Source organism: Engraulis encrasicolus, chromosome 2 (genome assembly GCF_034702125.1).
Source record: "Engraulis encrasicolus isolate BLACKSEA-1 chromosome 2, IST_EnEncr_1.0, whole genome shotgun sequence".
In the NCBI taxonomy this organism is placed as follows: Eukaryota; Metazoa; Chordata; class Actinopteri; order Clupeiformes; family Engraulidae; genus Engraulis; species Engraulis encrasicolus.
The window spans coordinates 54,080,214-54,093,057 of NC_085858.1; the positions used below are offsets into that span (position 1 = coordinate 54,080,214).

The 12,844-nt window shown below is 46.7% G+C and overlaps 1 protein-coding gene across 1 annotated transcript; it reads left to right on the top strand.

Moving 5' to 3' along the window:
• The first annotated feature begins 638 nt into the window (after nucleotides 1–638).
• On the top strand, nucleotides 639–12,501 carry arf2a (ADP-ribosylation factor 2a). The gene is made up of 5 exons (XM_063191825.1): nucleotides 639–725; nucleotides 6,186–6,343; nucleotides 6,568–6,678; nucleotides 7,418–7,542; nucleotides 9,224–12,501. The coding sequence occupies exons 2-5, from the start codon at nucleotides 6,196–6,198 to the stop codon at nucleotides 9,383–9,385; spliced, it is 546 nt and encodes a 181-aa protein (XP_063047895.1). The 5' UTR covers nucleotides 639–725; nucleotides 6,186–6,195; the 3' UTR covers nucleotides 9,386–12,501.
• The last annotated feature ends 343 nt before the right edge of the window (nucleotides 12,502–12,844 follow it).

The window sequence follows — 12,844 nt, forward strand, 5'->3', positions numbered from 1 at the left end:
GGCCCGTGGAACATAGGGATGACCCGTTTAACGACTCTTGTTGCCTAATGACTGCTTGGCTGAATGGCTTAACCAACTCAGTGCCTGTGGCCTTTGTCTGAAGGGCAGAGAGTTGTCCATCTTCTAAAATGATACATGCTCCTCTTTTTAAGAAAACAAAGGCCAACCAAACCATAGTGGTGGTCACGACTCACAACTGCAAGACCTAAAAAGAAATTAAAGGCATGAAAAACACAGAATGCCCTCTCAACCTCACGGGACCTGGTCCAGGGCCCTGAGAATAGATCCAGACCTAATAAAACCTGTGGTTATGGACTGGTGGTGACGTGGCTTGGTGTTCGTACCCAACAAACCGGTTTGATTTGTGACAAATGAAGCCAACACCTGCACAGTGACATCGGCACACAATGCATGGACAACATCGCCAGCACAGCAAGAATGACTTGTTGGTTGATTTTCTGTATCCGCCATAGGCCGGAAGCACTAAAGAGCTGGGGCGGATGCCGGGTGGAGAATCGAGGAACTCTTATCTGATTTTCGCTTTCGTGATAGGCTAGCAGTCCCAGTGGGCGTGCACAACTTTCCACTATGACCGACACCATTGGACCATATATAAAGATGGGCAAGGCCCATGACGCGGCTGTCTTTGGACCTGTGAAAGACGCCATTTTGTCGTTAGCGGAGAAGGGGAGTTAGGAGAATAATCCAGAAACCGCATCCAGAAGGTAAAACTTCTATTGTATTTAATTTGACAACACGCACTCCACAATACCAATAATTACCATCGGTTAGCATTGTCTTACCTGTAATAATAGTGCGGTGCCTGATATTATTAAGCCGGGAGACGGAAGTTAACATAATGTTAGCTGCCAGGCATAACGGTAGCTCACTAACCTCGGTTATCGCTTGAGTAAAGCTAACACTTAAAGGTTTATATTGTAAAACCTTACTCACGTACATACTGGAAAAGGCTCCCACAATGTGTCAGGCAGCATTGACTTTGTTACTATGCTACTGAATTCAGTGAATGCTCTGTAGTGTTTGTGTTGTAGCTACAGTGGTGTATCATGCTAACTAGCTAATCTTAGTGATGAGCCATTCCTTGCGGAACTGAGGAAGTCGAGCTGGTTAACGTTTGCCAGGTGGAATGCGGTGGAATGAGCTAACTAGCAGTGCAATATCCTAACCACTCATTACCTACGTTGATTAGTAAGTACCCACTTCTGTAGAAGACAATTTCTTACCTGTAGCCTCGCCATAGTCGTCAAACTAATGTTTATCGCTAGCTTGTGAATGGGTTACAACTGAAATCCACAAACGCCTTTCCAAATTCGAGTCAGGTGGATGCTTAATGTTGGCCAGGATGCATCCTTCATCCCAGAAATATTTATTTAGCCATGAATATGACCTAGATCGATTGTCGTGATCTGCGTGCGCTGTTGATGAGATCCGATAGGTTGTAAACATGTGGCAGGAGAAATTTGTTCTGTGAAATGGGCCCAGGTTGACGTATGTGGACGGGATAATCGTTTACCGATTATCACATAGTTAACAGTACCGTCTATGCATGTTAAATGTCGACTGGTCAGCACTAGAAAGCCAATTGGGAAACTCCAACTCCCATTGTCATTGTGACAGAGCACTCCACAGCACACAAGGAAATTGCATTTATGCCTCACCCGTGCAAGGGGGCAGCCCTCAGTGGCGCCCCATGGGGAGCAGTGCGGTGGGACGGTACCATGCTCAGGGTACCTCAGTCATGGAGGAGGATGGGGGAGAGCACTGGTTGATTACTCCCCCCACCAACCTGGCGGGTCGGGAGTCGAACCGGCAACCTCTGGGATGCAAGTCTGACGCCCTAACCGCTCACCCATGACTGCCCATACTAGTAGCATGATGTTAAACAAATGAGCGCGGCGCATGCAACCGACTCCTATAGGCCTATATCAGTTTCATCTTGGAAAAAGTCACCGCGAGCGCGGCCTGTACTTGTGCACACATCGCTTGTCAAAACTAAACTATTCTGCTTCTTAAAACATCCAGTGTGAGTGTAGAGAGACAGGTGGGATGGGGAACAGTAATACTAGTCAGTGTCATGTTGAGTCAATTAAACGGAGACTTGCATTAGCTCAGTATAGTGGCCCCTTAGGTGTCTGATTATCTGCCATTAGACACGTTCAGGCCAAGAGTGCCATTGTTAACATTATCGGACAGCGTCCAATCGAGGTCAGTAGAGCCCAGTCGTTCCAGTCTCCCGGTCTGTAACATGAGCAGGAACCATTGGAGAATATAAAAACACTGAACTGTTTGCGAGGACACTTGTACCAACTACGAAGATAAATTGTCCTTGACTGTAATGCCTCGCCAGCCTTAGACGTTGTAAAATATGACATTTATGTTACTCTGCAGTCTGATTATCATGCTTGCATTCTCGATGAAGGTTATGGACACTTTTTTGGGGGTAATGTTCAAACCTGCTAATCAACCAGTGGCCGAGGAGACCACTGATATAGTATTAGGCTAATGGTATGATTTTTTTTTTGCATTTCATTATGTTAGAAGTTATCTGTTAATGATGTAACGGAAGAATTCAAAGTTGTGATGACTCTTGTAGCATTGGTGTGAGAAATTGGGAGATCTGTCTGTGTACCTACTCTTGCTCACTCCTAGACTCTACATTCTCTGCTGTGAGTCCTCCTGACAGTTGTCAATGAACCGGAGTTGATATCTTCCCAGTCCAGCTTTGTCATTCATTCATTCATTCATTCATTCATTCATTCATTCATTCATTCATTCATTCATTCATTCATTCATTCACGTGTGTGTGTTCATTTGTCTGTGTGTGCAGCGGGCAGGCAAACAACCCAGGCTTTGAGATGGGTAGCATTTGGTAATCCAACTCTCCACAGAGCAGACACCCTTGGAGAATAGAGGGTGGAGAAGAGTAGGGCTTGGAACAATAGCCCCTGGTCACATAATGACGTGGGGTGGACGGCCGCACGGCACACCGTCAAACATCGATGGTAGTTTGCCTGTGCCCCCTCTGCCTTTTTGGAGGACATGGTCATGAAAGGCTTCTTGTGTGGAGGGTCGTGTTGTGTCGTGTCAAAGGTGTTGTAAGGAGGATCGTAAGGAACCAGAGCTGTTGAACTGTCAACTGTGAAGTGAATTATTAAGTTGCTTGTGTGATGGTAAATAATTGACATGACTACTGTACTGTGTGCAGGTTGAGCTGAAGGGGTATTAAATGTGTCGGTAGATTATCGTGTGAATGGAGTAGGGCCTAGGCTACAGCATTCAGACATGCGGTGGGTGGGCACAGTTCTGTGGCCTGGGCAAGAAAATTCAACGGAATCAATGAAAGAGTTGCTTTTAAATTTGCTAAGCAGTAATGGGGGCGGTCAGAGGTATCAACAGTGGGCTTTAGCCTAAGCCACCCAGAACACACACTACACTACCCACCAAAACACGCGCACACTTTACCACGCACGCACAAACACACACACACGCGCGCGCGCCGTCGACATTCTCATTCTTGAAACCGCAGGGGAGTTGGCTCCCTAGTGGACTCTGTAATCAGGCTGCCAGCTTCCCATATGATGACGCCAGTTCCTCCCTTATGTACACACGCCACAGCTGTGCGACTGGCTTCCTCGACAGCCCACAGGCCTGGCCTGCGTGGAGGGGAGTGGGTGTGATTCTGATTTAGCCAACACTTCCTCATACTTTAAGCGTACACACACACACACACACACACACACACACACACACACACACACACACACACACACACACACACACACGTATGTGTACATGCTCAATGCAGAGCAGATGTTGGGTCAGGTGGTTCCTCCTTTCTCGGAGCTTCAGGGATCCGATATCTAGTCTGAACTGAAGCATGTGTGGTGTGTTGCAACACCTCTCCTCTCTCTATTACTCGCTGGCTCTGATTTATTTTTGCTTCGCATCAGGTGATGTTTGTGTATATGAATGTGAGCGTGTATGGTGTAATCCCTTCAAGTGTTATTTATCCCGTAGCTGAGTCTTTTGGGAGGAACTACTGGGGCCCACACACGCATACACATACTCCTAAGCTTTAAGTTTAACTGGGCTTAGAGTTACAAATGTCATGGCAGTTTCTGTGTTTTGGGGCTGTTATCTTGTTCAGTACACACCACAGGTATCGCCTTGTGGATTTAGTCTCATTATTTTTTTTATCCATGGTACTACTTGTCGGTATACTTGGATTAAGTGTGTGTTGTTGCAGTATGTGCAGTGTAGGCAGGTAGGCATCGCTGGTCCTCCTCCTCCTCAAGCCTGGAGGGTAAACCTGAGATGAAGGGGGCCAGCTCAGAGGCCACTACACCACACCACACACACACGATCAGTCCCACCCCTCCCTGCTCGCTGTTCTCTGCTCTGCTGCGGCCTAAAGCAAGAAGCACCACACCCTCACCCCCAACCCCCACCCCCCAGCCCTGCATTCTCGTCCACGCCAGTTGCACAGATCTAGCAAGTAGCAACTTCCTTCAAAACAACCCCTCCTTCCTTCCCTCTCATATCAACCCCCCCCCCCCCCTCCATTTTCTCCCACTAGGTCGTTTCTCCATCTTATACCTTCTTATAGGCTGTCTCTTGTGTGTTTCTTCTTCTTCACGGGCTCTCCTGCTCTGCTCTCCACCGTGCTGATTAATTCAGTGTGCTGTGGGCTCCAGTGACGGCCCGCTCAGGTGTTGTGTTACCTGGCTGCCTGCTCTGCCTCTCTGCTCCTGGCAGCCACGCTCCTTCCCCTCCCTTCCCTTCCCCACATCACTGACCCCTTTGTCTAGCCTGCTTGTCGTGCGCTCCCCAAACCCAGCCCCGTACTCCCATAACCCCTACAGCCTGTTCCCTACCCGCCCCTCTTTATGGCCTTATCTCTCCCCCTCTTGTCTGAGTGCCACCCTAAAAGGGAGCTACTTTTTCTGCCTGACCTGCATTGCTGGTTGTTGCGTTTTCCTCTGGTGTTTAGGCTATATGAGAGTGTCTGGCTCTGAAGTGGGCTGCCTCTGTGCCTGCCCTGTCCTGGTAGTGGCCTACCTCTGTGCCCTGTCCTGGTTTGAACCCCCATCAGGATTCAGGCTGATTTCTTGATATCATTTGACAAAAGCAGTCTTGTTTGCAATACACTCGTTATGGCATAGATGTGTGAAATGGAAGCTGATTGAGATGCATGCTAGACGTTCTTAGCGGCACCATTTTGCTGTTCATCTTCAAATCGTCAGCCTGCTGTCACCAATTATTGTGGTGCCACATCTGCCACCACACATACACACACACACACACACACATTTGACTTCTTTCAAATGCGTTTATTTGTGACGCGCGCACACACATGAATAGCGAATTGTTCTGTAATGAAGATGAATCATTTAAATACCGTTCAATAATAGAATAAACGATAAGGTAAAAGTGCAGAATAATAACCTGCACAATACTTCAGCATGACGTTACCTAGCTGAGTAGTTCTTCTAAGAAAGGAGACCCTTTGTTATTGGTCGGGCAGAGTTGCTGAAACCGTTTTCACCCTGCATGTTGCAGTTGGCAGCTGCATTGGCCATCTCTTCCGCCAAGACCTTCACCTGTGGTTAACAATAGACCTTCCTCCTGCAGTGTATTGTGAAGCTGCCTTTTCAGTCGCCACCCAAAACATTATTGAGAGGGAAGTTGCAAGGCAGGCCAGGCCAGTCGTATTTAGTAGCCTTGGTCTGGTCAGAGTGACCAAGGCAGCGAGTCGGAAATGGCATGACGGGGCTGAATCTAAAATGCAGTCACGGAGACGTTGAAATGGGAACAAGTGGAGCGATACCCGTTCAGCAGTCCTTGGAGTGGAAGGAGTGTGGGCCTATAACAAGATATGGACTACTATAGAGAAGGAGAAAAGGGACCTTGCTATCATGGTTATATTTAGTCTACAGTAGCCTATATTCACTGAAGCTTATCTGGTACAGTCCCATGTATTACTACACACACACACACACACACACACACACACACACACACACACACACACACACACACACACACACACACACACACAGGGCACCACTTTGCTATCTGGTCTTGCGTGTTTGCAATTGCATTCAGCTGGAGTCAGATTGTAGATCTTAACCCTTTGTGTGTATGTGTGTCTCTCTCACTTGCAGATCAGCCAAGATGGGGAACGTGTTTGCAGGCCTGTTCAAGAACCTGTTTGGGAAGAAGGAGATGAGAATTCTCATGGTGGGGCTCGATGCCGCTGGAAAGACCACCATCCTTTACAAACTCAAGCTGGGAGAAATAGTCACCACCATTCCCACTATTGGTAATGCAGCTTTATACTTTTTAGACTGTTGACATGTTATGCCCATTAGAATAAAGGTATTTTAGCTACAATGATGAGTGCCTTGGTATTCTACAACTTTTAAAATGGTGTTGTTAAGAATTTGCATCGTCTAAAAAAAACAGGACTTTTTATTAGTGGCCGCTGAGGTCTTCCTCCATTTTGTGATGTTTTTGACTGACTGCGTGACTCTTTTCCATGTGCAGGCTTTAATGTAGAAACAGTGGAATACAAGAACATCAGTTTCACGGTGTGGGACGTGGGTGGTCAGGATAAGATCCGGCCCCTCTGGAGACACTACTTCCAGAACACACAGGGTAAGTACAACACACTCGGCCTGGCCTGGCCGCCCGCTCTTTTTTTTGTGAAATATATTTTTTAGGGGCATTTTTGTCTTTATTTCGATAGCACAGTATGAGGCGACAGGAAGTGAGTGGGAGGGAGGGAGAGAGAGGGGGGGAGGGGGGGTGTCACCAAATGACCTGTGCCGAAATCGAACCCGGGTCACCGACACAGCAACCCAGTGCCCCACCGCTAGGCCACGGTAGGGCCAAGGCTGCCCCCTCTTTGCTCTCTTCTCCATGAAATTCATTGTAATGTCTCTTTCTCCCACCATTCTTTGCCACTGTCTTGTCTTAGAATGGCTCTCTTGACTTGTCTTGGGACAGTTCCGATGGCAAGTTCTCTAGGAAAGTGAAAGAGTTTATTTGGTAGTCACATGGCAGTGTTACAAAAAGAAGCTAAAACTGGCTAAAGCAAGGTCATTTTGAAACTAAATGAAAAATATACAAGCTGTAAAGTCATACACCATAAAATTAAAAACAAGATGAGCTATGAAAATATAAAATGAGATGCTGTTTACTCAGCCATTATGGGAGAATGGATATAAAAAATAGCCATCTGCTCTGAGTGTGCATACTGGACATTCTGTGTATAAGGGACTTCAGAAATAACTGGACATCTTTCTTTCTGTTCCCATTTCTCTCTCTCTCTCTCTCTCTCTCTCTCTCTCTCTCTCTCTCTCTCTCTCTCTCTCTCTCTCTCTCTCTCTCTCAGGTTTGATCTTCGTGGTGGACAGTAACGACAGGGAGCGAGTCAACGAGGCAAGGGAGGAGCTGACACGCATGCTGGCTGAGGATGAACTCAGAGACGCTGTGCTGCTAGTCTTCGCTAACAAACAGGTACACGCTCACTCACACTTGCATACGTGTGTTGCAGCACAGTGGTGTGCATCTAGTAGTTACCCTGCCTGTTTTTTTGTTTTTACTTGCAACACACCAAAACACTTATTTTTTTCCCCTCTCCCCTGACTCAAAGTGAGGAGGCGGTATGAACCAAATCCACACACTCAAACCCACGTACGTCATTGACACACAGCTCTGTCCAGTGGTGACTCAAACGTGTTGGATGTGTTAATACAACCCAACCGCACTGCAGATCAGGAACTCCATTAGTGACTGCTAACAGCAGAGCCTCCATGCTGTTAGGCAATTTCAGGCCGTGGGAGGAGTTTTTCAAAAGGCATTGAAAAGGACACACCCCAGAGTCAATATTGCTCCAACCGTCTACCTTGGGTCCCATGTCGGCATTGTTAATAATTAGCAAACAATAGGCAGTGAGCTTTCCAAAAGCCCTGATTGGGTTACCAGTTAGAAATACCTTAACCTCTACCTCAAGTTCATTTTGACCTGTGTTGTAGCTGCAGGGGTTATATACATTTTAACTCGTACAAAGGCAAGACTTGTCTGTGGCTTTTCAGCATTTTCATGACCTCACAGTCTCTGTATTTTGGTATGGAAAAAAACTGGGTCACTAGAACTAGGGCAGGCCTTTGAAAATGAATGCCCCACAATGTGTGTCAAACTATGTTTTGTCCTCAAACGCGCATATTATATTGGACAATTTTAGGTTAGAAAATTGTGTTATTTTAGAATAATATTATCTTTTCAACTAAGCAGATGCAATGAATACAAATAGATAATGGATGAGCAGTTAAGCTTTTTTTTTTCCAACATACCACTTTACAAGACTAATGGCAGTTTATATTCAAACAACATTCCCCCTCCCTTGAAAAATCAAGGGCAGACTTAGGCCCGCGGTACGCTTGCTGCGAGCTGTAAATTACGCGCGTCAACAGCGAGCAACCGACTGCACATGCTTGCTTTAAAAGCTTGACAAAGACGCAAAATACTGGCGGTATCATCCAGGGGGCAGAGAGCGTGCAGCATTGCGATGTGGAAATTGAGAACACAGACGGCAAGGAAAACAAAAAACAAAAAGAGGGGCTCCCTGGGCAAGGAAACAATACTGCTACTGCTCCTATATTTGCATGTTTCTTTTTCGAAGTGCGATAAGGAAGTATGATCGCAAATGTTTGTAATTTCGGACAAACTCAATGAGACGCTCTTCATTTTCATCAGAAGCACACCCGTGGAACTGTGCAGTCTTTCTCATGATCGCCCCCAGCGAGTTTGAAGATATCACACCTGATGCACGCATTTGCCTGCCGTGTCCAACGCGCACTAAATTGACATTAAACACGCATGTTAACGCGTTCATGAACGAATCATGCACGTGTATCCTACAGCAAGCATGCAGAGAGCTTAATTTAGTATTAGTAGCTTATCGTTTACAGAACTTGCACTGGATATGATGACTGCTTAAGATGGTACAGTTGGTTTAGATGACTAATTATTTACACTGTGGAAAATATCTTGACACAAAGGCAGTCTTGACAAAGCACTTTGCCACATGGGATTTGTACATTTCAAGCCCTGTATCTTTCACACTCTGCACCCCACTGATGTGTGTTCTTTTTCTCTGAGATTTGAACCCTCTTTCTCTCCTCTCCTCTCCTTTCAGGACCTTCCCAACGCTATGAACGCGGCGGAGATCACAGACAAGCTGGGCCTGCACTCCCTGCGCCACCGCAACTGGTACATCCAGGCCACCTGCGCCACCAGCGGCGACGGCCTGTACGAGGGCCTGGACTGGCTCTCCAACCAGCTCAAGAACGCCAAATGATCCATTCCTCCCTCGGCGTTAAACGTGTCTGCGTGCGTGGCGTGCATGTGTGTATTTGATTGAATGGAATGGCCTGAGTGTGAGCGAGTGTGCGTGTGTGAGTTGGTGCGTGCCTGGGCGTGTGTGTGTGTGTGTGTGTGTGTGTGTGTGTGTGTGTGTCTCTCTGTGCAAGCAATGAGCGTGGCAGCATCGGCTGGAGCTCGTCTTAGTTTCCCCAGGTCTTCATCATAGTCCTTCTCCTCATTGTTGATTTTGGCTCACTCTGACTGCAGAGGTCCCGACCGATGCTGCCTGTCCCCCCTCCTCCCACGCCTCCTTGAGTGTGTGTGTGTGTGTGTGCGTAGGTGTGGGCATTGGTGTGTGTTGGGGTTGTGCGCAAGTGTGTGTCTTGTTTTGTGTATGTACATGTGTGTATCACTGAGCTGAGAGTATGAGTATGGCCCTGTTGTGCCTTTCATCTACAAAAAAAGCAACACCTCCCCTCCCTGCCCCCCACCTGCTGTCAGTCAGTCAGTCTGTCTCTGCTTGTCTCTCCAGAAGCAGCCAGCCAGCCAGCCAGCCAGTTCAACCAGAGATTCTTTAAGTATAGAGATATGCCAACATAATAGGTTTCTATGGGCACCTAACATGACCAGGTTCCGGTCTGCCTAGAGGGCCGTGTCATAATGCTCCTAGCAATGAATAGAACAGTCCTCAGGTCTGCCTAGGTCTGCCTAAAGGGGGATTTCCCCCCCAATAATAGAACCCGGAAACAATGGGCCATTGGAACCTCTCTCTCTCTACTCTCTCTGGTTCAACCCTCCCCACCTGGCAGGGCAGGGCAGGGCAGGGCAGTGCAGCAGTGGGCCTAGCCTAGACTCTAGAGTGCAGCTCCACCTGCCTTCTAGTTCACTACGCAGAACAGAGCAGAGCAGCCCAGACAGTCTGATTGAAGGTGGGCTCGTGTGACTGTGACCCAGGCAAGCTTGCTGCCTCACCTGTCAGCTGTGTTCAGTCTCGGCTGGGTTATTTACTCCAGCTGAGTGGCCTATGCGAGCAGGGGGCAAGCAGGCAGGTAAAGTGGGAAGGCAGCAGTCAGCTCAGCACATTTTACTCTCTCTCTCTCTCTCTTTTGCATTTGGTTCCTCTACGACCATGGAACACTACCTGACCAACTGTTAATCTTAGGTTTTAGTCTTTGTTTTTGTTTTGTTTTTTGTTGGATTTTTTTTTCTGCTGCCCTTGTCTGAGGCTGAGGATGGTGTCGTGTGTGCATGTTGTCGGTGTGTGTGGAGAGGAGGTTACTGTGGTGCCTCACGCATCGTGTCTCTTGTCAAGTGCTGAAGATTGTGTCTGACGGCGCCCCTGTGTAAAGGGTAAAGGTGACGCGCACAAGTTTGTCTATTTGTTGGCTGCGGTGATGGGTTGTGAACCGCCCCTCACATTTTAGAGCATTTGGTATCTGAGGGGGAAAAGAGGAATGATCGACTTAACTCATTTGTCCTCAGCTGCTCTTGATGGTTTGAGTTGGGCTAGACGAGCTGAATTGTAGTTCCAGACATCCCATCACTTTAATGTGAGTGAGGTCTTGGTAGTGCTGATTGCTTACGGGGGGCATTGGGGAGGCGAGTGGGCAGGCACAGGGCTACTCTCAACCTTCTGCTCTGCCGCGTCATTCCTTTGGGAGAGGTGAAACTCACTCACGCTGTAGCTCACACCTGAACCTCTCATCAGGGCCTTTTCATTGTTTTCAAAAGGAAAAAAATGTTTTTGTTTTTTTCTTTGTGAATGAGTCCTGCTTGATTAATGAATTCAAAAGTGTGTTGATTTCTCGTTTGGCCTTCTTGTTTGGCGTCGTTCCCGTGCTGTAGTCCCAGGTGCTCAGGCCAGAAGGGGTAGTGTTGGTGGTCTCCCCCTCGCGCTTCGCTTCTCTTCTCTTCCCTGCTCTGCTGTGAGAAGCTTATTGTCTCTCACAGCTTTACCAGCTAGTAGTCTTGCTTACATGCACATAATGTGCTTTTAAGGCTGCAGGTCAGGACGTTTGTTCCGGAGGAGTGAAGGCTGGCTTTTGTTTTTTCCCCTCCTGGTTCGCCTGTTGCACGCATACACACAAATGCATACACGTGTATACACAAGCACACGCGCGCTCACACGTACATGCCAGCTTCAGGGTGATTGGACGGTCGGCTCAGCTCAGTGTTGCATTCTCTCCATAATTCTCTCCCTCGCTCTCCTTTTATAGTTTTTTTTGTTTTATTCCATCTCTGTCAGGTGGCTAACCTTTTCCCCTCCCTGCCCCTCCCCAAGCCATTATCATAGTTACAGACACCAGCAGTGCGCCTTGGTCCCCCTTCTCTCGCGCACTCTCTGCCCAGGGCTTCCCATCCACTCATTTAACTGACACAGAGATTCATTCTTTCTCTCCTTTTTTCTTTCTGCCTTTCTCTCTCTCTCTCTCTCTCTCTCTTTCTCTCTCTCTCTCTCTCTCTCTCTCTCTCTCTCTCTCTCTCTCTCTCTCTCTCTCTCTCTCTCTCGACTCATTTTATTCCAAAGCCTCCTGCGAATGTCACAAAGAGACACTGTAAGAGCCCTCCCCTTCTCATGTTCTCATTGAGCCTAAGGTCACAAGCCCAACACTGACCTCTTACAAGGGAAGCGGTCACCTCTCACCTTTTTTATATATTCGTGCAACTGGACAACAGCAGTTCATGTTTGTGAATATTTTTTTTCTTTCCTTTTCTCTGTATTTTGCAAGAAGCACCGATTGCAGCGAGTTTCAGTGTCTTTTGGCCTTTATTACTTTGATCATCTATGTAGATATATACACCTACTGTAGTGCAAAAAAAAATTGAGCATTCATTGACCTGGATGGCGAGCTGCAGCATAAATGGCGAGTCATTGACCTGTATATGAACTTGAGTATCAAAACTGTATTTTAGCAAGCTGATATACTTTAGCTACCCGTGTTCAGTTGTGAAGCTTTCATTTTGAGAATTTTCTGTTGAAACAACACAAGAAGGTGTGCATAATGTTTTTTTTTCCTTTTTTCTTAAAATGGTTTCATGTTTTTAGCTTTTTTAACCCATCTTGTAACATCTGAGAAATGCACTATAATAAAGAGATCTATTACAAATACACTCATGTGACTAGATGTTTTTTTATATTTAATGATGACAATAATTATAACAGTCTTGGCATGATTTCTACAAACCTACGGCTCGATGTGTATTTTAACACTATGATTTTAGAAAAAAAACTCAACAATTGGTCAATTTTTAAAGATATTTAAGGTAGCTTGCTCAGGTTGAAAAGCATCAAGGAATGAGAAAATCTGAAAAGGACAAAAAAAAAATCATACGAATCAGACATTTTTCCCATAGGGGAGCAATTGATAAATTGATTGTATGGATGTAAATTTGGCACAGATTTGGATCCGATTTTAATTTGGGGGATAATGAAGTGGTCAGGGCGTGTGCCTTA

Coding starts and splice junctions, on each gene's coding strand:
- arf2a (XM_063191825.1), top strand. CDS start 6,196: ATGGGGAACGTGTTTGCAGGCCTGTTCAAGAACCTGTTTGGGAAGAAG. Junction 6,344..6,567: donor CACCACCATTCCCACTATTG/GTAATGCAGCTT, acceptor TTCCATGTGCAG/GCTTTAATGTAGAAACAGTG. Junction 7,543..9,223: donor TAGTCTTCGCTAACAAACAG/GTACACGCTCAC, acceptor CTCTCCTTTCAG/GACCTTCCCAACGCTATGAA.